General features: G+C 57.0%; 6 protein-coding genes and 1 non-coding gene across 7 annotated transcripts; 6 read left to right on the top strand and 1 right to left on the bottom strand.

Moving 5' to 3' along the window:
- Positions 1-29: 29 nt before the first annotated feature.
- On the top strand, positions 30-101 carry SPBR_09485. The gene has a single exon. It is a non-coding gene; the product is annotated as a tRNA-Asp (tRNA).
- Positions 102-723: 622 nt separating this feature from the next.
- On the bottom strand, positions 724-1,698 carry SPBR_04355 (uncharacterized protein; the record flags this gene model as incomplete). Its single annotated transcript, XM_040762638.1, has 1 exon — positions 724-1,698. The coding sequence occupies one exon, from the start codon at positions 1,696-1,698 to the stop codon at positions 724-726; it is 975 nt and encodes a 324-aa protein (XP_040621665.1).
- Positions 1,699-4,682: 2,984 nt separating this feature from the next.
- SPBR_04450 (uncharacterized protein) lies at positions 4,683-5,343 on the top strand (the record flags this gene model as incomplete). The annotated part of the gene is made up of 2 exons (XM_040762733.1): positions 4,683-4,701; positions 4,754-5,343. The coding sequence occupies 2 exons, from the start codon at positions 4,683-4,685 to the stop codon at positions 5,341-5,343; spliced, it is 609 nt and encodes a 202-aa protein (XP_040621664.1).
- Positions 5,344-6,526: 1,183 nt separating this feature from the next.
- SPBR_04283 (uncharacterized protein) lies at positions 6,527-7,777 on the top strand (the record flags this gene model as incomplete). The annotated part of the gene is made up of 1 exon (XM_040762566.1): positions 6,527-7,777. One exon carries the CDS (start codon positions 6,527-6,529, stop codon positions 7,775-7,777), a length of 1,251 nt encoding a protein of 416 aa, XP_040621663.1.
- A 2,273-nt stretch (positions 7,778-10,050) lies between these two features.
- Positions 10,051-14,112, top strand: SPBR_04041 (uncharacterized protein; the record flags this gene model as incomplete). Its single annotated transcript, XM_040762325.1, has 1 exon — positions 10,051-14,112. One exon carries the CDS (start codon positions 10,051-10,053, stop codon positions 14,110-14,112), a length of 4,062 nt encoding a protein of 1,353 aa, XP_040621662.1.
- A 1,517-nt stretch (positions 14,113-15,629) lies between these two features.
- On the top strand, positions 15,630-17,135 carry SPBR_04229 (beta-alanine synthase; the record flags this gene model as incomplete). Its single annotated transcript, XM_040762512.1, has 2 exons — positions 15,630-16,084; positions 16,187-17,135. 2 exons carry the CDS (start codon positions 15,630-15,632, stop codon positions 17,133-17,135), a joined length of 1,404 nt encoding a protein of 467 aa, XP_040621661.1.
- Positions 17,136-17,911: 776 nt separating this feature from the next.
- SPBR_04119 (uncharacterized protein) lies at positions 17,912-20,266 on the top strand (the record flags this gene model as incomplete). The annotated part of the gene is made up of 13 exons (XM_040762402.1): positions 17,912-18,091; positions 18,158-18,235; positions 18,294-18,373; positions 18,430-18,565; positions 18,625-18,695; positions 18,794-18,989; positions 19,035-19,088; positions 19,158-19,209; positions 19,278-19,385; positions 19,444-19,534; positions 19,592-19,715; positions 19,777-19,868; positions 19,945-20,266. The coding sequence occupies 13 exons, from the start codon at positions 17,912-17,914 to the stop codon at positions 20,264-20,266; spliced, it is 1,584 nt and encodes a 527-aa protein (XP_040621660.1).
- Between the last annotated feature and the right edge of the window lie 97 nt (positions 20,267-20,363).

Below are 20,363 nucleotides of genomic sequence, written 5' to 3'. Positions count from 1 at the left end.
CGGCTGTCATCAATCATGTAATGACTCAGTCTCTTGTAGTATAGTGGTCAGTATACGGGCTTGTCACGCCCGGGACCCGGGTTCAATTCCCGGCGAGAGAGAAATTTTTGGTGTTTACTTTGCAATTTTTTTTTGCGTCTTATTTTATTTTCAAGAGTGTTAATGTTTTGTTTTTATCTACTTCTGCTTTCATTTGTTTTCTCTCCTTCCTTCTTTTCTTGAAAATACGGCATCTTAAAATACGATATGCTTGCAATGATTCGCTGTGTCGATGGGCGAAAATGATAATATATTCAACAGTGACCTGATGTCCTCTCGGAGCACCACTCGTCTAATACGTGAGCGACCTTTTCTTCAAGTCGTCGTACTTATGGACGTAGTTGACTTGAAACCATGGCCTGAGACTGCTCGGTGCCGTGTTACGTGTTATGTTGCAACAAGCTGCTCAGAAGGCCAATATCTTGGTTGGTAACTTGCTGAGAGGCCGCCTCTCTTCTGAAAGACGTAGAAATCGCACTCAGACTGCGGCATCCGACTATCAACAGAATGTCTTCTTGGTCAAGTACAGCTGGGTAGTTTATATAGGAGGCTACATCACATAGTTTATAGGATGGTGAACGAATCGTGAAAAAGCGGCATGCTACGCTGTATAGATATCATCATCATACTACCCAGTTCAAAACGTTCGCTCATACGCCGACGCCTTTTACAATCCGACCCAACTCATTTGCTCGTGCTCTTTTGACCATCATCAGCATTATCCCGTCGTAGAGTTATACCGCTGGATGTCTCGATAGAGGCCAGGTCCTTGTCGTTAAACGTGGCCAAAACCTCCTGTTTTAGCGACTCGAATACATCGGCTGACGTCGCAAATTCACCGAACCAACACTTGCGGATCGTGTCTGCAAACAAGAGCTGCCCCGTTGCAGGGCTGATGCCGACCGTGTCACCTTCTTTGCCGTGTTTCGGCTCGTACTCTCTCGTCTGCCCCGAGAGATCTGGAAACGCCTGTCGCTCGTACCGGGCTTCCACCTCGTCGTCGGACAGTGCATCGTACGGGCGGTACCCTGTGACGATGTGGTAGATGCTACAGCCCAGCGCAAAGCAATCGGTCGTCACGTTATAAACGTCCCAAGACTCGCGCGGCATAAAGTACCGTGTGCTCTCAAGGCCCAGCACGGGCTGGCCGTCGTAGGATGAGCCGCCAAAGTCGAAGATCCGGACGCCGAGGCTGGCGTCGACGCCCATGTTCTCGGGCTTGATGTCGGAGTGGATAATGTTGTGAGCATGCAGCAGGACCACGGCGTCCGTGGCCTCGAGGCATAAACGGGCACGTTGGTGGAGCGGGAGCGAATCGTGGCGGCGACGTATACGAGCATTACAGTCGGCCTGCGTCTCGCCACTTTTCCCTTCCACGTCGCGTGACTCCTCATACGTAAACCCGCGGAGGTAGTCTTCAAGCGTCCCGTTGGGCATATACTCGAGGGTTATCCAAACATTGGTACCGCCATCATCAAATGAATCGTAGAAACGTAAGAGGCGTCGGTGGTTTTGAGGGAGCAGCTTGTATATCGCAATTTCGTTGCGTATCTGTTTGCTGCGCATCTCGGGGTCGGATCGCCATTGGGCAACGGATTTTTTCACCATTGTGCCGCAGGGTGTCAGATGGACGATACCTGACATGCCACAGCCGATCATCGTGTCCTAGTACAGTCGAGACATCAGCAAGCTGGGGGCGAAGTCCACGGTCCATGTGCAATTGGGACCAATAACCCACGACTTGTCGACCTTGCTCCGAATCAGGATCGATGATCTCATAAGTTCTCGTCGTCATGCTCTCGTCGTGTGGCATCGTTGGCGATATGGCGGTGGGTTGTGTTTTGGCAAAGAAGGCGCGATTGTTGTGTCGGTGAAAAAGTGTCTTACGAATTATTGGTAAAGGACGGATCTGTGATGTCACGTGACACACTCTGTACTGGATTTTGGCGAGATGGAAGGTATATGTACACATTACCAAAGTATTGCCAAATGCAGAAGAATTGATGCATTCGTGGTATTTTGTTCGCTAGCGATGCTGATGGATTTGGTAGTTAAGACCTTGGCTGCCAACCATGGTATGAAGTTGGGGTGGTTGGTCTTACCTTGTGGAGGAGCTGGAGAAAGGGCGGGCGTGGGGGGTAGAAAACGATTGACCACCCGCTGTAGATGAATCAAGGCCGTGTTCGTCGCAGAATAATATCTTGAAATAGGAGGACAATTATAAAACGAAAACAGACTTGTTTGGAGTCGTATACTTCTGGATGTCTCTTGTGTTCCTTTCCTTCTGTTTCTTTTTTTTCGTCTGTAGATTTATTCACGGCATGGCGGCATCTTTATACAATTTATGGCAATACTGAAGAGACCTTGATCGAAAAAAATGGTTTGTCTTTCGTTTCCGCCCCTCATTAGCAGCCTGCCCATGCAACCCACCCTGCGCAGTTCCCCCCACGTTCTCGAGGCATGGCAGCCAGCAATTTGTATATCGCGTTGCTGCCTATCACATCCTGCATGTCTCTGCATAAAAAAGTGGTCTAGGTTCGCCTCAATTCTGAAAACAAAGGCCCATGCCATGTTTCAATCTGTTAGTGAATGCCCTCGTACATGGTAGAAACCAGGTCAACGCGGGACGGAATGCCTACCATCGATTCTCGGCCACACCATATAAAAATACCATGCAGCCCATATCATTCAAAACGGAAATGTGGGTTGTGCCACGTCAAGACCTGCACAGTGCTCAATTCGGCATCGCCTCACATAACCTTTGTTCATAGGATTCTTTCATCGACGGCGCGCTGCTTGTGGAGGCGCGTGAATATCCTCCCCACTGGAGGAGCAAGTAGGGCACGATGCTTTGACACAGTTGGTGGTCTTAAGGCGTCTTTGGCAATGTGTAAAAACAAGTAAGAGGAACCGGTGATGTGAGAGGAGAGGGAAAGAGGTGGAGACGTGCAGAAAGTGGCCGAGATTGCCAGAGAGAACCGAGGAAAGGACTACATATAGATGGGCGCCATGAGTCACATCTGATTACCACCTCGAATTAAGATGCTAAGAGATACAGTCAAGCATACCTTGCCACCCAGTTCGACATACGATGTTGGCCTAGAAGAAGGCTCTGCGGCTGTTCTGGAGGCATAACGGGCACAGGCGCGCACAATGGGGCACTCGATGACACGTCCACCAAGCAGGTTGGAGCCGGAACGGTGCAGGTGCCACGCCCAGAGAAGCAAATCCCCGGTGGGGGCTTTCTGGTAGTATATTGGGCCACCACGCTCGTTCCTTGGCTTTCTTTCGCTCTCGTGCCTGATGGAGACTTAAGTTGCAAAGAGTAGCACCGGTAAGCTCGCATAAGTATCACACGAATTACAATAAAAGAGGACGACGAGACGAACGGAAAAGAATGGTCTGTAAGGATGGAGATGAATGGACAGGACGCAGTAACACTTGTGTTGTTTGATCACGTTGTAGATTTCACTGTATGCCTGCTCGCATATATTGCGTCTTTTGATGCTATCCCGTGCCGCATTACGAAGGCACTATGTGGGTGTCCGTTTTCTGGTAGTACAATGCCCGCAAAGGAAGTTTGCACATTGCACATCGACTCAGTACCAATTTTGATGTGTGGTTTGCTTGGTTTTTTGATTTGCTCCTCCAGTTCCAAGTCGCCGTTTACGATCCTGCCGGAGACAGCATGATCACATGTCATTACCAGGTACGGGTCACTGGAGTCATGTTGTCCTCTGACGTTCATGCACGCCGTGACAAGGGTCTGTACATGTTTGGTGACTGTATCTTATAACGGTTACGGGAATACGGGGACGATGACAGCATCATGTCGTAACATCGTAACAGAAAAGGACGCACAAGTACATCTTGTGACGCTCTACAGCTACGTGCGTGGCATTGTTTCTCAAATGCTTGCGTGGCGTTGGACAGCCAGGCAGAAGAGCGGACAGGCGGATAGAAAGACAGGCGAATATGTGGATATTTGTGCTGACGGACAAGCGGACATGACACGAGGCCAGAAGGCAAAGAGTCGTTGTTGTTGTTGTGAGAGTCGAGAACAGGTACACGCACATGCATCACAAAGGCAACGACAAAACGAGAGTGATACGCCAACAACAGTAAAAGGACACGGAGGACAGGCACAGAAATGAACCTTGTTTGCTGGTGTGTTTGTTGTTTCAACGTCGGCGACCACTCTCTCCAGATCCTGAAACAGCACAAGGTATCACAATACATGACGAATTCAGGCACACTGGTACATTGGTACACATATAAAGCCATCACGTCATTACATCCAACCGGCTTCTGTTGTCACTTAAGTGGCAGGCGGTAGTGGGTGAAACGGACACGCGGGCAAGCAAGATATTCTCGAAAAGAACTGTCGTACGAGAGAAGGAGTGCTCATAATTGAGCTCAATGACCTCGCACGCAGCACCCTTGGCGGATGGGAGGAACCGTGCAACCTTGACGTGTATAAAAGAAGGCCATGGAACCTGTTGAGACAGGCCTCTTTTTGTCATTGTTTGGAACCCTTTTTTCTCCATCAACAGACTCAAAACACAGTATCAGTTTGCCAATTCCCAACAGGATCGCCCACAAAATCCAACAGCTCAAAAACTAGAAACCCAACTACCGTCACCATGACCGAGCACATCATTTGTACGTCTCGTTTGCCTTCGTTTGACCATGCAGATGCCTGCTAACACGTTAGACTACTCCCCCTCCTTCTCCGAGGCCAGCCACAAGGCCACGTTTACGCGCGACCAGATTAATGACGCCATCGGCCACGCGCTCAGCCTGCTCAAGGAAGGAAAGCAGATTGGCGAGGGCAACTTCCCCCACGCCTACAAGACGTACCCGCTGCCTGCGTCGGCCGGCAAGCACGCCCGCGGGCCCATCTTTGAGTTCCCCATCCTGCTGGACGGCAGCCCGTACAAGGGCCGCCACAACCCCGGCCCAGACCGCGTCGTGTTTGGGTCGGTGGCGACAGACTACGGATCGGCCGACTACGTGGGCATTGCCGGTGTGGGACCGGATGGTGCGGGGGCGGCGGCGACGACGACAAAGACGCCCTCCGCCGCGCCAGGCGGCACGCCCGGGTCGTACACGCCGCACATTTTCCGGGACACGTCGGTGAACCCGGGCGAGGGACACCGCCTCCACCTCCACCACCACAGTCACGACCACGGCCATGACCACGATGACGGCAACGAGAGCAAGACGGAGACGCCGCCGCTGACGCCGCCCGAGGAGCGGGAGCTGCTGTCCGAGGCGGATGTCAAGGTGCCGTTTTCGGATTAAGCAGGGAAGACAGAGACGCGGTACGGTGGATGAGAGACGACGTGATGCCAGTGCTTTCCATACATGGCACGGTTCCTGGAGAACCGGCCTTGGTAGACGGGGAGGACAGAAAAGGAAACTGGTTGCTGTCCGAGAAATCGATAGAGAGCCACGCCTAGCTAGGAAGCAAGACAAAATATAAAAACGGGTGATCACCAACAAAGAAAAGGCTGCTTGTCGGCCAGTGGTATATGGGCTTCAAATGGCCTCACTGTGCGGGGAACAGCAGTGCTGCTCTCTGTAGTATTTGGCATGCTTTGTTGGAAGGTCCCGCACACGTGGACATCCGCAGCATGACTATGACGTTGAGAGTACGCTTAAATTCGTGATAAATAAAGTCAAAGGGGCCCATTGTATTCGTGTCCAAGACAAGTCAGGACGGAGTAGCACGAAGTACTCAGTTTGTCCTCGTTTGTAAGACAAATTGGACCACATCCAGATAGGCCAGTCTGACCGGCTTCTATCACCTCGTTTCCAGTGGTTGCACCAAAAACGTGTCATGTTTTGGCCGTCGGCAGTCTCACTTTCGTCAAGATTCTCATCAGATCCCGACAATTGTCGAGAGATTTGGACTACTTGTTTGTTTACCAGGTGTCTCGAGTAATCGTGTTATTAGTATGGGCTACCGATAAAGTAGGGGGTCTTGACTATCCACACACTAGCTCACGGCGAAGAGCGTCCAGCAGTCTTGTCACGTGGAACTTGCTCAATAGGTTATGGACAATTAAATATATCTAAATCCAGGCAATTATTAGTCATCTTTGTTCTCTTATCAAAAGCGTGTTGGGATGCTGATGCATCAGTTGCCTCCGGTGGCATTTTCGCTCCGTGAAAGGAAGGCACGACCGGGTATTGGATCAGATCTAGGAAGGTGCCAGATTGACTGGATTTTGGGGCATTTAGGGACCCCCCAAACGAATCTTTCTTTTCACATTCACAATCCACAGTCCCATTCCATACATTGAGCGCTGTCGCCACGGGACCCAAACAGTTATTCCACGTTGGATGTTGATAAGTATCCCTTCGTCACCGTCAGTCAGCCCCTGCACAATGTATCTTTACGTCTATGACCATCTGAAATTCGTGATATTATCGGCCTCAGGTAGCTAATTGTTTCCAAGACAGCAGGAATCTGTTCATCAAAATGAACATCAGCGTCAACTTCATTGGAAATCGCCCTATCAACTGGGATCCCCGGGAAGATCCACCGTCAACGACAGCACGCGGCGAAGCAATCGTCGCCAGCAAGGACGATGGCAACAGTCTCACTGATGATGACGTTCGAAAAGGCTTCACCGAGTTTCTTACAGCAAAGGGAGAAGAACGTCGGCCTCGCGCAGACGACGAAGATATAGAACTGCCAGCGTCTCAAAGACTGGCCCGGACTGCTCTTCTTGGCATTCTGGCGAATCCCAGCGTCCGAATCCCAGAACTCACTGTTGCATATATACGATTCATCTTCCAGGTTCATAACCTGACAGGCACCCTGCAAGACAACATGCGGCAGTTTTATGCTGATATTTTTGACGTGCTACGTTCACGAATCGACAGCTGTGCCCGCGGCTGGTTGGAAAAAAGCCATCAGGCAGGCGAGGTTGTCGACCGTGTGGCGCAGAGACGAGTTCCGACTTGGTACAACAACCGCTGCTTTCTTTCTGGCTCCATTGACCCCCGGGGAGCGCCCATCGTCCCCGTGAGGGCGAAACGAGCCGATTTATCCGAAACATGGAGTTATCTCCGTCACTTTTGGCCCATGAAGGACATTGAGGAGCTCGTCGTGGCTGGGGCCGAGAGCAGGAACATCCTCCCTTTGAATGCGCATGCGCATGTCATGTGGGACCGGTTCCGGTTCGCGCTGCGACCGATTCAGCACCCGACAGCGCCACCGGAACGAGGGATGTATGTGCAGCTGGTTTGGCTCAACCAGAACGATGACAACGACGGCACAAACAGCTGCTTTGTCGCAGACGATTGGAATCATGCCAAATACGGCGGTATCAGTGACTACCGTCGTGACCAGTGTCCTCCCATTCGACATGGAGACGTCTATGAACTGCTGACAAGCGACCCCGACACGTATCCTCTCCCCAGCGAGTATTTTTTACAGCTGCAATTTGGCGTCCACAAGATCCTTGCCGGCATTCGGGCCGCAGGTGCCCTCCGCGAGATATTTGGTGGCGAACCACCACAGGATCCGGGCTTGGACCCCATCGAGGCAGGCTACGACGTACATGTGCCTTTGCTCTGGCAGGTCCTTCTGGAAGATGCCTTGCGTGAAGGCGTTCTCGACGAGGAGCAGGTGGCGCTCTGGAGCAAGGCATTCATTCGAGAGCAAATCCAGATTGCTCTTGCTTTGGGCATCGACCTGCCGGAGACGGAGACGCACTCTCCCTAGGAAAGAGATGGCCATTTTCGTTTGAAGCACCAGGCGACGCAGACGAAACAGACGAAGCAGGACAAAGCCGCGCTCGCACACAAAGAGCCGATCAAACAACAAGCACTTGCTCAAGTCGCGGGCATTCCGCCTATGGCTGATGTGCCGTTGAACGGGACATTGACCGGTCGATGACAGCGACGTTGCGGCGGCTTCGGGCCAAAGTCCTGCGCAACGGCCGTCCATCCTGGCAGCGTTCGGCACCGTCCACAACCGAAAGCAAGCGCAGCCGGGGTTCGCAGAGCGGTGATCTTTGTCTTTGCAGAACCCCCGTTCGGCTGGACGGCATCGCATGGCAAAGCCAAGAACAGGCACAACAGAAATGGCCCAACCCGGCATGGCGTGCGAGATTGTGGCGTGGGCTGCCCCGTTATTGGGGTGCCGTTGGTGCCTGCGGCGCTAGGGTGATGCATTGGAAATTGCCCCTGTTAGCGCCAACAGAGCGGGCAGGGGGCACCGGCTGTGGCGGCTGGGAAAGGTGACGCAGAGAATGACGAAGCACGCCGTGGACAGAGCCGTCAATGGTCTTTGCATCCCGTGGAGGTTGGTCCGGTTGTCGTACAGCACACTGGATTCACATAGGGCAGGACAACGGTGTGGTGGAAGGAATGTTTACGATCCGTGACAAACCAACAGACGTCGAAATCAAAGCAGAAAGTCAACGGACTCGCCTTTCCTCGTCTGCGTGCAATTCATTAGTTGGCGTACTCGCGCGGAGTACTTGCGTCAACATCTCCAGCCACTGTCGGCCTTTTGCCTCTTTGCCGCGTCGTCTCATTGTCGCCGTCTCTGCGGCACAGACGTGCCTTTTCTTTTTCTCAGAGTTTAATTACTCGACACCTCCAGCCTCTCGTCACCCGGTTGGCCTCAGCGCACCTGTTGTGCATGTCTTCCGTCCTGCCCTTGAAGAGCCTCTGCTGTGGCCGTCGCTTTGCTTTGGCATCGCCTGTTCCCCCACCTGCATGGGTAGGTTAAAATGACACCCCTGACGCTGTTCCCAAAATGAGCATACGAAGGAAGATGGTGTGGTCCATCGCGTGCTGATTGGCGTACCTGACAGACCATTGGCACACTCCATTTGGGTCGCGTCTCCTCGCCGTTTTCTTTGTTCTCCTTTTTTTTTTCTCCTTCACTCCCATCGTGAAGTCGGGTGTACACCCATCTCCTCTGTTCCTGCGGCGGTGGTCTGTAGTCTTTGGTCTGCGGCCGTCCTACGGGGATGTCAAACGTCGAACCTAAATAAAAAGAGTTGTTTTCTTATTCAACGCCTTCTCAGGATCGACTCGGCATCAGTGTTAACCATAACCATCTGCTCCCAAACGACCCCTACCATTCAGCGCGAATTTGTGCCCTCCCTTGCGTCCTGTATGCCATTGTTGCGATGCCCATCTCCCGTCTTGTTGTCCCAAATCTCTGTTCGACATGGCAAACAAAGTCTGCCATTTTTCTTTTCTCCAGTGCTGATCTCCACGTTTTTTTCCAGGAACACTTGCCATAAGGCAAAAGCGATGATCATGGCCAGACCACTCGACGCCTCGACGTGTCTCCTCTGCCCCTGTCGTTGTCCCTCAACAGGGCATGTCTTCTTGTCAAACCCCGACCCCTGCCACTGTCAAAACTTTATTGCACATCCACATTCACTCCAACGTCTAATTCGTACGCCCACTTTTACCCTGACAATAACCACCTCGTCCCCAGTCCGGCCTGAGTCCACCCACACCTTATTTTCACCCAACGAGAACCACACTATGCCGGACACAACATACACTCCGCTGTGATGCACGAGTAATGCTTTATTTGGTGGGAAAGTTGTCCGTTGTTGGCTGTGTCCTCCCCTCTCCATACGACAGTGGTAACCGACCCGCCATGGCCTCAGTCCCAGTTCAAGTCACAGCCATGTCGTATCTTAGTCGATGTCGTCGCGCTCGTTGCCGTTTCTGTCGCCGGCGTTTCCTAGAATGGACTGTTTGTCATAAACATGGAGGGCAGACTATTGGCGTCGTATATTAGCATCGTGGGCGCCTCATTTCTGCCCTTTTCTTACCTTTTTCTACTTTCCTGCTCTTCTTCTGTTGTTTTCCAGCGCCACCTCTCACCCCAAGTCGTTCTCTACCCATCCACATCCTACCTCGTCCGAGGTGAGGCAGATCATTTGATCGTCCGTTCGTTCACTCCAACTGCGACGCTCATTCTTTGTTTCTCTTTCTTGTTTCTTTGTTCTTCTCTCTCCCACTATGCGCTACACCACCGCCTCGGTGGTGGCCTTCCTGGCGTCCGCCGCCACCACCGTCGCCCACAGCAAACCGCCCGTTGTCGTCTGGGTCACCAGCACCATCACCACCTGCCCCACGCCCCAGCTCACGCTCGCCTGCTCGGATGTCGACACGGAGTCGGAGCTGCCAAGCAGTACGGCCGTGGTGTCGGCGCCGTCGTCACTGTCGTCGGCCGCATCCTCTGCCGGCAGCGGCGGCAACGGTGGTAATGGCCACGGCCACTCCCACTCCTCCTCCTCCTCTGTTGTCGTCATCTCGAGCTCGTCGGCCGTCTCTGCGTCCCAGTCGGCCTCGGCCTCGGCCTCCGCTTCGTCTGTTATTTCCTCCGGTTCCTCTGGCGTCGCCGTCCCGTCCAGCAGCTCTGGCGCCGTAAGCTCGCCTTTGCCCTCGAATTCCGTGTCTTCCTCCCACTCGGCCCCTGGCTCCGCCGGCTCGTCTGCTTCTGCGTCTGCCTCCGCATCGGTCTCTGTCGGCTCGTCGTCTGCTTCCGCTTCAGGTAGCGCCTCTGCTTCCGCTTCAGGTAGCGCCTCTGCTTCCGTCTCTGGATCTGGCTCTGCTTCCGGCAGCGCCGCGTCTTCGTCTGCTTCCGCATCCGGATCGGCTTCTGCTTCAGCTTCCGTGTCAGGCTCGGCTTCAGCTTCGTCTTCCGGCTCCAGTTCAGTCGTCTCCAGCAGCGGTCCGGGTAGCTCTTCTGTCTCTGCTTCGGGAAGCGCCTCGTCCTCGTCCTCTGCATCTGCATCTGGCTCGGCATCTAGTTCTGCGTCTGCGTCGCCATCTGTTTCTGCGTCTGCGTCTTCGTCTTCTTCGGTTGCCGTTTCCGGTTCGTCCTCCGCCGTCTTGGGCTCTGCTGCTTCCAGCTCCTCCGTATCTAGCTCCTCTGTCTCTGGCTCGTCGGCTGTTTCCAGTGCTGCTTCCAGTGCCAGTGCTAGTGCCAGTGCCAGTGCCAGTGCGAGCTCCGGTTCTGTCTCCGCCTCTGGCTCAGGCTCGGCGTCTAGCTCTGCCGCCTCCAGCTCTGTTGGTTCTAGCTCTGCCGCCTCGAGCTCTGCTGCGTCTAGCTCTGCTGTTTCGAGCTCTGCCGCCTCCAGCTCTGCCGCCTCCAGCTCTGCCGCCTCCAGCTATGTCGCCTCTAGCTCTGCTGTTTCGAGCTCTGCCGCCTCCAGCTCTGCCGCCTCCAGCTCTGCCGCCTCCAGCTCTGCTGCTTCAAGCTCTGCTGCTTCCAGCTCTGCCGCTTCCGAGTCTGCTTCTGCTTCTTCTGTCTCCAGCTCTGCGGCCTCCAGCTCTGCTTCTTCTGCCTCCTCAGCCTCATCATCCGCCTCGTCCGCCTCCGAGAGTGCTTCTTCCAGTGCGTCTGGCTTTTCCAGTGTGTCGAGTGCCAGTGTCTCTGCTTCCGGTTCAGCCTCTTCCTCTGCTTCGTCTGTGAGTGCATCTGGCTCGTCGGTGTCGGCATCTGAGTCGGCCTCTTCGGTCTCGTCTGCTTCGGCCTCTTCTGCCTCGGCCTCGTCCTCTTCGGTGTCATCTGTCTCTGTCTCGTCTGCCAGCAGCTCTGCCTCTGTCTCGGCGTCGGCCTCTGCCAGCAGCTCCGCATCCGCTTCGTCCTCGGCGTCGTCTAGTCTCATCTCCTCGTCTGCTTCCAGCGCCGTGTCGTCGGCCTCTTCGTCGGTGTCTTCTTCGGCCTCCGTCTCGTCGTCGATTTCCTCGTCCGCCTCGTCTTCGATCTCGTCGTCCTCATCGTCTGCGTCGCCTTCATCGACCTGCTCGTCGTTCTACCTGGAAAACATCAAGCACCAGGGCTTTGCCCCGTACGAGGGCAAGGACTATGTTGTGTTCCGCAACGTCAAGGACTTTGGCGCCATCGGTGACGGCGTGACAGACGACACCGAGGCCATCAACAACGCCATTGCCGCGACGTCCAAGGCGACGGACAGCGGGCGCTGCGAGCCCGGCTCGAGCTGCCAGTCGACGACGACACAGCCGGCGCTGGTGTACTTCCCGGCCGGCACGTACCTCGTGTCGTACCCGATTGTCGACTACTACTTTACGCAGCTCGTGGGCAACCCCGACTGCCCGCCGACGATCAAGGTGGCCAGCACGTGGGCGAGCGTGGGCGAGACGCCGTACGCGGTGATTGACGGCAACCCGAACGAGCGGTGGACGGCGGTCAACATCTTCTGGCGGCAGGTGCGCAACTTTGTGATTGACATGACGGACGCGCCGGCGGACCTGCCGCTGGCGGGCGTGCACTGGTCGACGGGGCAGGCGACGTCGCTGCAGAACATTGTGTTTGACATGTCGACGGCGAGCAACACGCAGCACCAGGGCGTGTGGTCCGAGGAGGGGTCGGGCGGGTTCCTCAGCGAGCTGACGTTCAACGGCGGCCTGTACGGCCTCAACTTTGGCAACCAGCAGTACACGATGCGCAAGCTGACGTTCAACGGCTGCCAGACGGCCGTGCGCCAGGTCTGGGACTGGTCGTGGACGTACCAGGGCCTGACGGTCAACAACTGCAAGGTCGGCCTCGACCTGTCGGCCGGCTACCCGTCCAACGTGGTGTCGGACGTCGTCATCGTGCTCGACTCGACGTTCAACAACGTCGAGACGGCCATCCTGTTCGCCAAGGCCAGCGGCACCATCTCGCCGGCGGCGGCCGGCGAGCTGATTGCCGAGAACGTCTACTTCAACGGCGTGACCAACGCCATCAAGCAGGCGGCGGGCCCCGTCGTGCTGTCGGGCGCGCAGCACTCGATCGGCCTGCTGGGCTACGGCCACGGCTACGAGGGCACCAAGGCTGTGTCCAACCTGGGCAACGTGGGCTACAGCCGGCCCAAGACGCTGCTGAGCGGCTCCAACTTTTACACGTTTGACAAGCCGTCGTACGCGGGCCTGACGGCGGCCGACGTGCTGAGCGCGCGCACGCTGGGGGCGCTGGGCGACGGCTCGACGGACGACACGGTGGCACTGCAGGCCGCCCTCGACCTGTCGGCGGCGTCGGGCAAGCTGCTGTTCCTCGACTACGGCGTCTACGTCGTGACGTCGACGCTCGTCGTGCCCGCGGGCGCCCGCGTCACGGGCGAGTCGTATCCGGTGATCCTGTCGAGCGGCGCCGCGTTTGCCGACATCAACCACCCCGTCCCCGTCGTGCAGGTGGGCGCGGCGGTCGGCGCGGTGGGCCACGTGGAGCTCAGCGACTTTATCGTGTCGACGCGCGGGGCGCAGGCGGGCGCCATCCTGATCCAGTGGAACCTGTCGGGCGCGGGCGGCGGCGAGTTTGCGACGATGTGGGACGTGCACACGCGCGTCGGCGGCTTCACGGGCTCGGAGCTCTCGCTGGCCAACTGCCCGCTCGACAAGACGGTCACGGTGACGAGCAGCAACCTCAACACGAACTGCATTGCGGCGTTTATGAGCTTCTACGTGCCGGCCGGCGTCGAGTACGTGTACCTCGAGAACAACTGGTTCTGGGTGGCCGACCACGACGCGGACGACGCGGCGCTCACGCAGATTACGGTGTATGCGGGCCGCGGCATCCTGCTCGAGGGCGCCAACCTGCTGCTCTGGGGCGTCGCCGCCGAGCACCACACGCAGTACCAGTTCCACGTGCACAACGGCAACAACATTGTCATGGGCCTCATCCAGTCCGAGACGGCCTACTACCAGCCCAACCCGGGCGCGCTGCTGCCGTACGCGACCAACGCGGCGTACGGCGACCCCCAGCTGACGGCCAAGCAGTCCGGCTGGGGCGCCGTGTACTCGGGCACGACGGCCAACACGCTCGTCTACGGCGCCGGCCACTACTCCTTCTTCATCAACAACGACCAGTCCGGCTGCGAGCCCTACGGCTGCCAGACCACGCCCCTCGTCAGCATCCAGGACACGGCCAAGGTCACCATCTTTGGCCTCGTCACCACGGGCGTCACGTACATGGTCGACTACCTGGGCACGCCCGTGGCCGACGCGTCGTCGTCGACCAACTATGGCAACTTTATGGGCGTCGTGGGCGTGTTTTCGAGTGCCTTTTCGGCGTGAGCGTAGGCGGCGTGGACTCCTGTGTGTGTGTACATAATGTTCGGTGTGCCGTATCTCCTTTTCTTTTCTTCATAACAGGTGTAGGCTGGTAATGTGATATTGACGTTGTCCATTGGGTAGCAGTAGAATGGACAGAATTTTGACACCATCCATGCCAGCTCATGCCAATGCACACTTTCGTTATTTAGTTTCCTTTGCGACAGTAATTATGTGCCTCTGACAATCACTCTGTAGGTGACCAGGTCTGTCGGCAATGTGTAGTCGGTCTTGGTGGCTTCGCAACAAAGGCGTCTTCTACCCACAACTGCGTCGCACCGTGATCTTGGGCGTCCATTGTCGAGAGTTTGGTCCGGGCTGTTGCGACACGTAAATCTTGACGATTTACAATGCGTTGCTAGCCGTCTGTTTCACTGTCGGCAGACTGTCGGAGCTGGAGTCAAATGCGATATCGTCACCAGTGATCCAAAGAACATGATATGACGAGCGGGCATGTACGAGAAAGACTTCAAGCTCATACTACCAGACACAGCAGAGACAGCAGACGACAACATTGTTTTATTCTTGATTAGAAATGTAGGCATGTTCACCGCCAGAGTGTCAGCTTACGTCGTCCAGCAAAGCGTCCGTTTTCAAATCTGATCAGAGTGGGTATAGGTCACAGTGGTCCAGATTCCAGATTCCAGTGCTCGGGGTTTCCTTGGGGTACGACGGGGCCGAGGGCGATCTTTTCCATGTTTATAAGCATTTGCCTCGATCTCGAAGAACAATTCTACTATTTCGTACTGTTAGTACCGGCCGACAAATAAGGCAGGCACGGATAAGTCCGCCAGAGACTATCTCCGCCCAAAGGCCCAACATCGTCCGAACAGCGCTTTCTTCGCCGCAATTGACGGAACAGCGGCTGGGGATCCGCACTCTGCGCTATCGTAGCCTGTCACTGTGTCCCTGCAGTTGTTTACTCGTCCTCCCACTGGGGGCATTCCTCTTGATGACGGCTTGGCAATCCTTCCACGGGCCTTCTTGGCCCTTCTGCGCTCCTTCCCCTTTCGTCGTTTTTACCTCTTTTGTCATTATTTCCCTTTTCGTCGTCTTTGTCCCCGGTCTCCGGGCCCGTTCCTTCCTTCCACACCGTTCTCGGCCTTTGCTCCTTCGCATCCTCCGGTTCCCCAACTTACGTAAAATGCAGATCTCCTTCCCTCCCACCCCCCTTTCCCCAATTGACATCGCGGGGTTCTCTCGGCGTTTTGACGTCCACATCGACAAGTGACTCAAGTGACTCGTGCAATTGACAGGGGCTGGACACGGCTAGACTCGCGACGCGCTCGACAACGTGGGCGCCAGCTGCTATCGGACCAAAAATAAAAAGGACAGAGGTCGCCGCGACACCGCGCCCGACGCCCGCCGCCATGAAGACCATTCGCACAATTCGGCATTCAGCGCAGCGGTCTTTGAGTCACTTCTCCGCCAGAGCAACACGGACACAGCGATTCGTTCCCATTTCTCAAACGGTTCCCACAATGGCTGCCTCTGCCGCCTCGGCCTCCTCGGCGACCGGCGCCCGCGCCTACGGCACCACGCCGCGCATCAATGGCGCCCGCCTCGTCGAGTCCATCCACTACACCTCCGAGACCTGGGGCGCCGCCCACCGCTACGGCGAGGACCACACCGAGACGGGCATGGCGCGCCTGTCGCTCGACGACGACGACGCGGCCGTGCGGCGCTGGCTGGCCAAGGAGGCCGAGGCGCTGGGGTGCGCGGTGACGGTGGACCAGATGGGCAACATGTTTTTGGTGCGGGGGGGCGAGAACACGGACGTGCCGCCGACGTTTATGGGCTCGCACCTGGACACGCAGGCGACGGGCGGGCGGTACGACGGGATTCTGGGCGTGCTGGCCGGGCTGGAGGCGCTGCGGACGATCCACGAGCAGGGGGTCAAGACAAAGGGGCCCATTGGGCTGGTGAACTGGACAAAGTAAGGCCGACGGCAAGCTGGCAGCGTGTTGCTCGCGAACTCGCCATCACTTATTCTTCTCGCCAATCACTCATTGCTACGCGCATGCTAACCGCCCCGCAGCGAAGAAGGCGCCCGGTTCCCGATGATCACGATGGCGTCGGGCGTCTGGGCCGGCGTGACGCCGCTCGAGGCGGCCTGGAACTGCAAAGAGACGCCGGCGGCGGCCGCGCGCTACGGCCACGGCGACGCGCCGGTGACGGTCAAGGAGGAGCTGCAGCGCATCGGCTTCCTGGGCACGACGCCGGCGACGCCGGCGGCCATGCCCATGGCGGCGCACTTTGAGCTGCACATTGAGCAGGGCCCGATCCTCGAGGCCGAAGACCGCCCCGTCGGCGTCGTCGAGGGCGCCCAGGGCTATGCCTGGTACGAGGTCACCGTCCGCGGCAAGGACGCCCACGCCGGCACGACGCCGCTGCACCGGCGCCGCGACGCGCTGCTGGCCGCCGCCCAGATGATTGTCGCCAGCAACGGCGTCGCGCACGCCGAGTCCGCGTCGACCGACAAGAAGGCCGGCGTCGTCACGGCCGGCGTCGTCAGCGCCCTGCCGGGCACGCCCAACACGATCCCGCATACGGCGTCCTTTACGCTCGACATCCGCCACCCGGAGCCCGAGCGCCTGCAGGCCATGGTGGCGGCGTGCAAAACCCAGTTCGCCGACATTGGCGCCAAGGGCGGCGTCAGCGTCGACTGGGCCTGCCTCTCCGACAACGCGCCCGCCGTCTTCCACCCTGACTGCGTGGCCGCCGTCGAGGCCGCCGCCGAGGAGGAGGTCGGCCAGCACACGACGGCGTCCGGCGCGACGATTACGGGCCACCGGCGCATGTGGAGCGGCGCCGGGCACGACAGCTGCAACGTCAACAAGCACTACCCGGCGGGCATGGTGTTTACGCGGACCAAGGACGGCCTGAGCCACACGCCGGTCGAGTACTGCAGCCCGGAGGACTGCATCAAGGGCGCGCAAGTGCTGCTGGGGGCCGTGCTCCGCTTCGACGCGAAGAGGGATATTTAGTGCTTTGTATAGAATGCATTTGTGTGTTATGTATGTCGACAAACGAGTTCGGTTCGACTGTAAGCATACAATGCGTGCTGTGTCCGAGTAGACAAGGACACAACGACGACTGGTGTCAGAATGAAGCAAACGGGGAACGGGGAGGCATTAGCTGCATTGGTGGCGTTGACGTCGAGGGCGAGACTGTTGAAGATATACACTACTGCCATGTCGCGACATGCGGCGGCCGTTGCGTGCAATCAATCTAGACAAGCTCTCTTGTTAGTGTGAAATCATCCGGCCGGCACCGTCTCGCTTGCGTCGGTTGTGGGAGCCAATGCATGCTCTTGTAGCGGCGGCTGTTGCGACATGGACACGTTGCCAGAGCTTTAAAAACGCAGACTTTGCGGCGCACACCAAGTGCTACATACAGTCCTGGTGCAGGTCGCCTTCGTTGGGGGTCACAGTCGCATCTGCATGGCCTGGCAGATCACGTCTTCTTGGCGCGCCTTGGTGCCATCCCCACAGCTCGCATGATGCCATCTTCCGGGGCTCGCATCTCACACTTGGGACTCGCCAGGCGGACAAATGAGAGCCAAAAGGTGCAGATGGGCGCCGATCGACCAGCACGTGCGGGTGTCAAAGGAAGCGACGTCGCCGGACTCTTTGTAGGTGTGCCGTGTCCCAGGTATATATATATATATATATAATATAGTACGGCATTCGGTACGGCGTGCGCTCGCCAGGACGTCTCATCCCAGTCTGCTCTGTTCCATACGACTACCTTTTGCTTCACCATGGCCGACTACGAAAAGGAGACTGCTCTGGGCGCCAACGTCGCAGCGCATGCCAAAACGGCCGCCGTGTCCCAGGCCAACGAGATAGGCTTCGAAGACAGCCTCACGACGCCGACGTCGACGGACGCGCCCTCGTACTCGGCCGTTCCAGACATTAGTGCCCAAGAAGAACGCGCATTTGTGCGTACAGAGAGCAAACCCGACCCGAAGCAGACCATGAGAGTCTCGCATTGCTGACGAAAACAGGTGTGGCGACTCGACCTTGGTCTTCTCGTGGTCGGCTTCCTGGGATACACGTTCAAGTACCTCGACCAGACCAACATTGTGCGTACTGCGGCCAGAGGCGGATCCTCCCACGACCTTTCGCTGACTGTGCATGCAGAGCAACGCCTATGTGTCCGGCATGCAGACGGAGCTGAACCTCGTCGGCAACGAATACAATTACTTTACGACGTACTTTAAGTAAGACTTTTGGCCTCCCACCAGTAGCACTCACGAGCACCGCCTAACATCGGCAGCATCGGCTACATGGTCATGCTCTATCCGTCATGCATCATCGTCTCCCACTTTGGGCCCCACCGGTGGCTGCCCGCATGCGAGGTGATCTGGGGTGTCTTGACGTGCTGTCTGTCCCTGGCCAACTCGTACAAGACGGTACGTGCGTCCAGGTGAAGCCACAATGGCGGACAATATTTGCTGACGGCATGTCCCAGGTGTACGGCCTCCGCTTCCTCATCGGCCTGTTTGAGGGCAGTGCCTGGCCAGGCTACATTACCATCATCAGGTCGGCGGTCCACTCCCCCTCCCCCCGCTCCCAGCGGCCTCGCGAGCTCGCGTCACAGCATCCCTCCAGCCCATGACGGGTCCAGCTAACACGCACAGCCAGTGGTACCTGCCCGACGAGATTGCGCTGCGCATGAGCATCTACAACGTCGCCCAGCCGACCGGGGCCATGCTCTCGGGGGCCCTGCAGGGCGCGCTGTCGACCAACCTCGACGGCGCCCTGGGCCGGTCCGGCTGGCGCTGGGCGTTTATCATCAACGTGCGTGGCGGCAACATGTTGGGCGCTGGAAAACGAGTCCGAGTGTTCGCGTTTCCGTCATTCTACTAACACGTCTCACAGGGCGTCTGTACGATCGTAGTCGCGCTGGCCGCCTTTGTCTTTCTCCCCGGTTACGTATGTTGAAACACGCGTTGTCTACGTAGAGACGCAGAGAGACACTTGCCCTGCTGACAGAAACAACAGCCCGAACGGCCCAATCCGCTGTCTAAATTTTACATGAAGCCTCGCCACATCGGTGCGTGGGCTTGCATTACCCCTGCTGCTTGCTCCCTGCTCCAAGGGCTCGCTGCTGACAGTCATTAGAAATTGCTCTGGCACGAGCGCGCCGCGTCCGCCGACGGGAGCAGAGGGGCATCACATTCAAGAGCTTTGTGCGCTGCTTTTCCTTTTGGCAGCTGTGGCTGTTTGCCAGTAGGTGTCTCTCCCCCCCCCCCTGTCGATGCCGTACGCAAACCAACTGACCCGGCAGTCGCCTGGCCGATCGGGGCCAACACGACGCCGTCCAACTACTTTAATCTGTGGCTGAAGTCGCTGAAGAACGCCAATGGCACGGCGAAATAGTGAGTGCATAGAATCGGAACTCCATAATTTGATGAAGACCCATTCTTACGTCGCAGCTCCGTGGCCATGCTCAACTACTTGCCCATCATCGGACAGGCCATCCAGTTTGTCGCCGAGATCTTGTTCAACGGGTTTAGTGACTACTTTGGTGTCCGGCTGCCGTTTCTCTTGCTGCACTCTGTACGTCTCCGTGGTCCATTCCTTTCCTCTCCATTCCTTTTCCTCTCTAACTCGACCGCAGGGCATCAACATCATCTCGCTCATCATCCTCATTGTCCGGCCCGCCAACAACGGTGCTTACATGGCCGGCTGGTATCTCAACTTTGTCGGAGGGTGAGTGAAGATGCGACCCTTTTCTGAGCCATGTTGCAATCATAGACACATCAACTCACTTTCCTCCTCCTTCCAGTGTCTCCACCATGCTGCTCTGCTCCTGGGCCGCCACGCACCTGCAGGACGAGCCCGAGGTGCGCACCGTGCTGTTTGCCAGCGGCACCATTCTCGCGTACCTGCTGAGCGCCTTCGTGCCCCTGGCCGCCTTTCCGGCCAGCCAGGCGCCCAACTGGCGCATCGGCTCCAAGCTGTATCTGGGCTTCGCCGTGCTGTCGGCCGTCATCTTTGTGGCCATCCACTTTGCGTTTCGCTACGACCGGTGGGCCGGCAAGAAGAGAACGAGGCAGCCGGTGGCCGACGATGCCGAGCACCAGCAACCGCTGCCGTTGAGCTCGTAACGAAGAAATACAGCGAAATCTGCAGGTGGCTCGAATAGGCCGTCGCTTGGAAGGCTGAGGTTCCTCGGTCCATACTGTACTGCTGCCCAATCCGTAC

Source organism: Sporothrix brasiliensis (assembly GCF_000820605.1).
Source record: "Sporothrix brasiliensis 5110 chromosome Unknown Cont16, whole genome shotgun sequence".
NCBI classification, from domain to species: domain Eukaryota; kingdom Fungi; phylum Ascomycota; class Sordariomycetes; order Ophiostomatales; family Ophiostomataceae; genus Sporothrix; species Sporothrix brasiliensis.
This window is presented reverse-complemented; position numbering and strand designations above follow the sequence as displayed.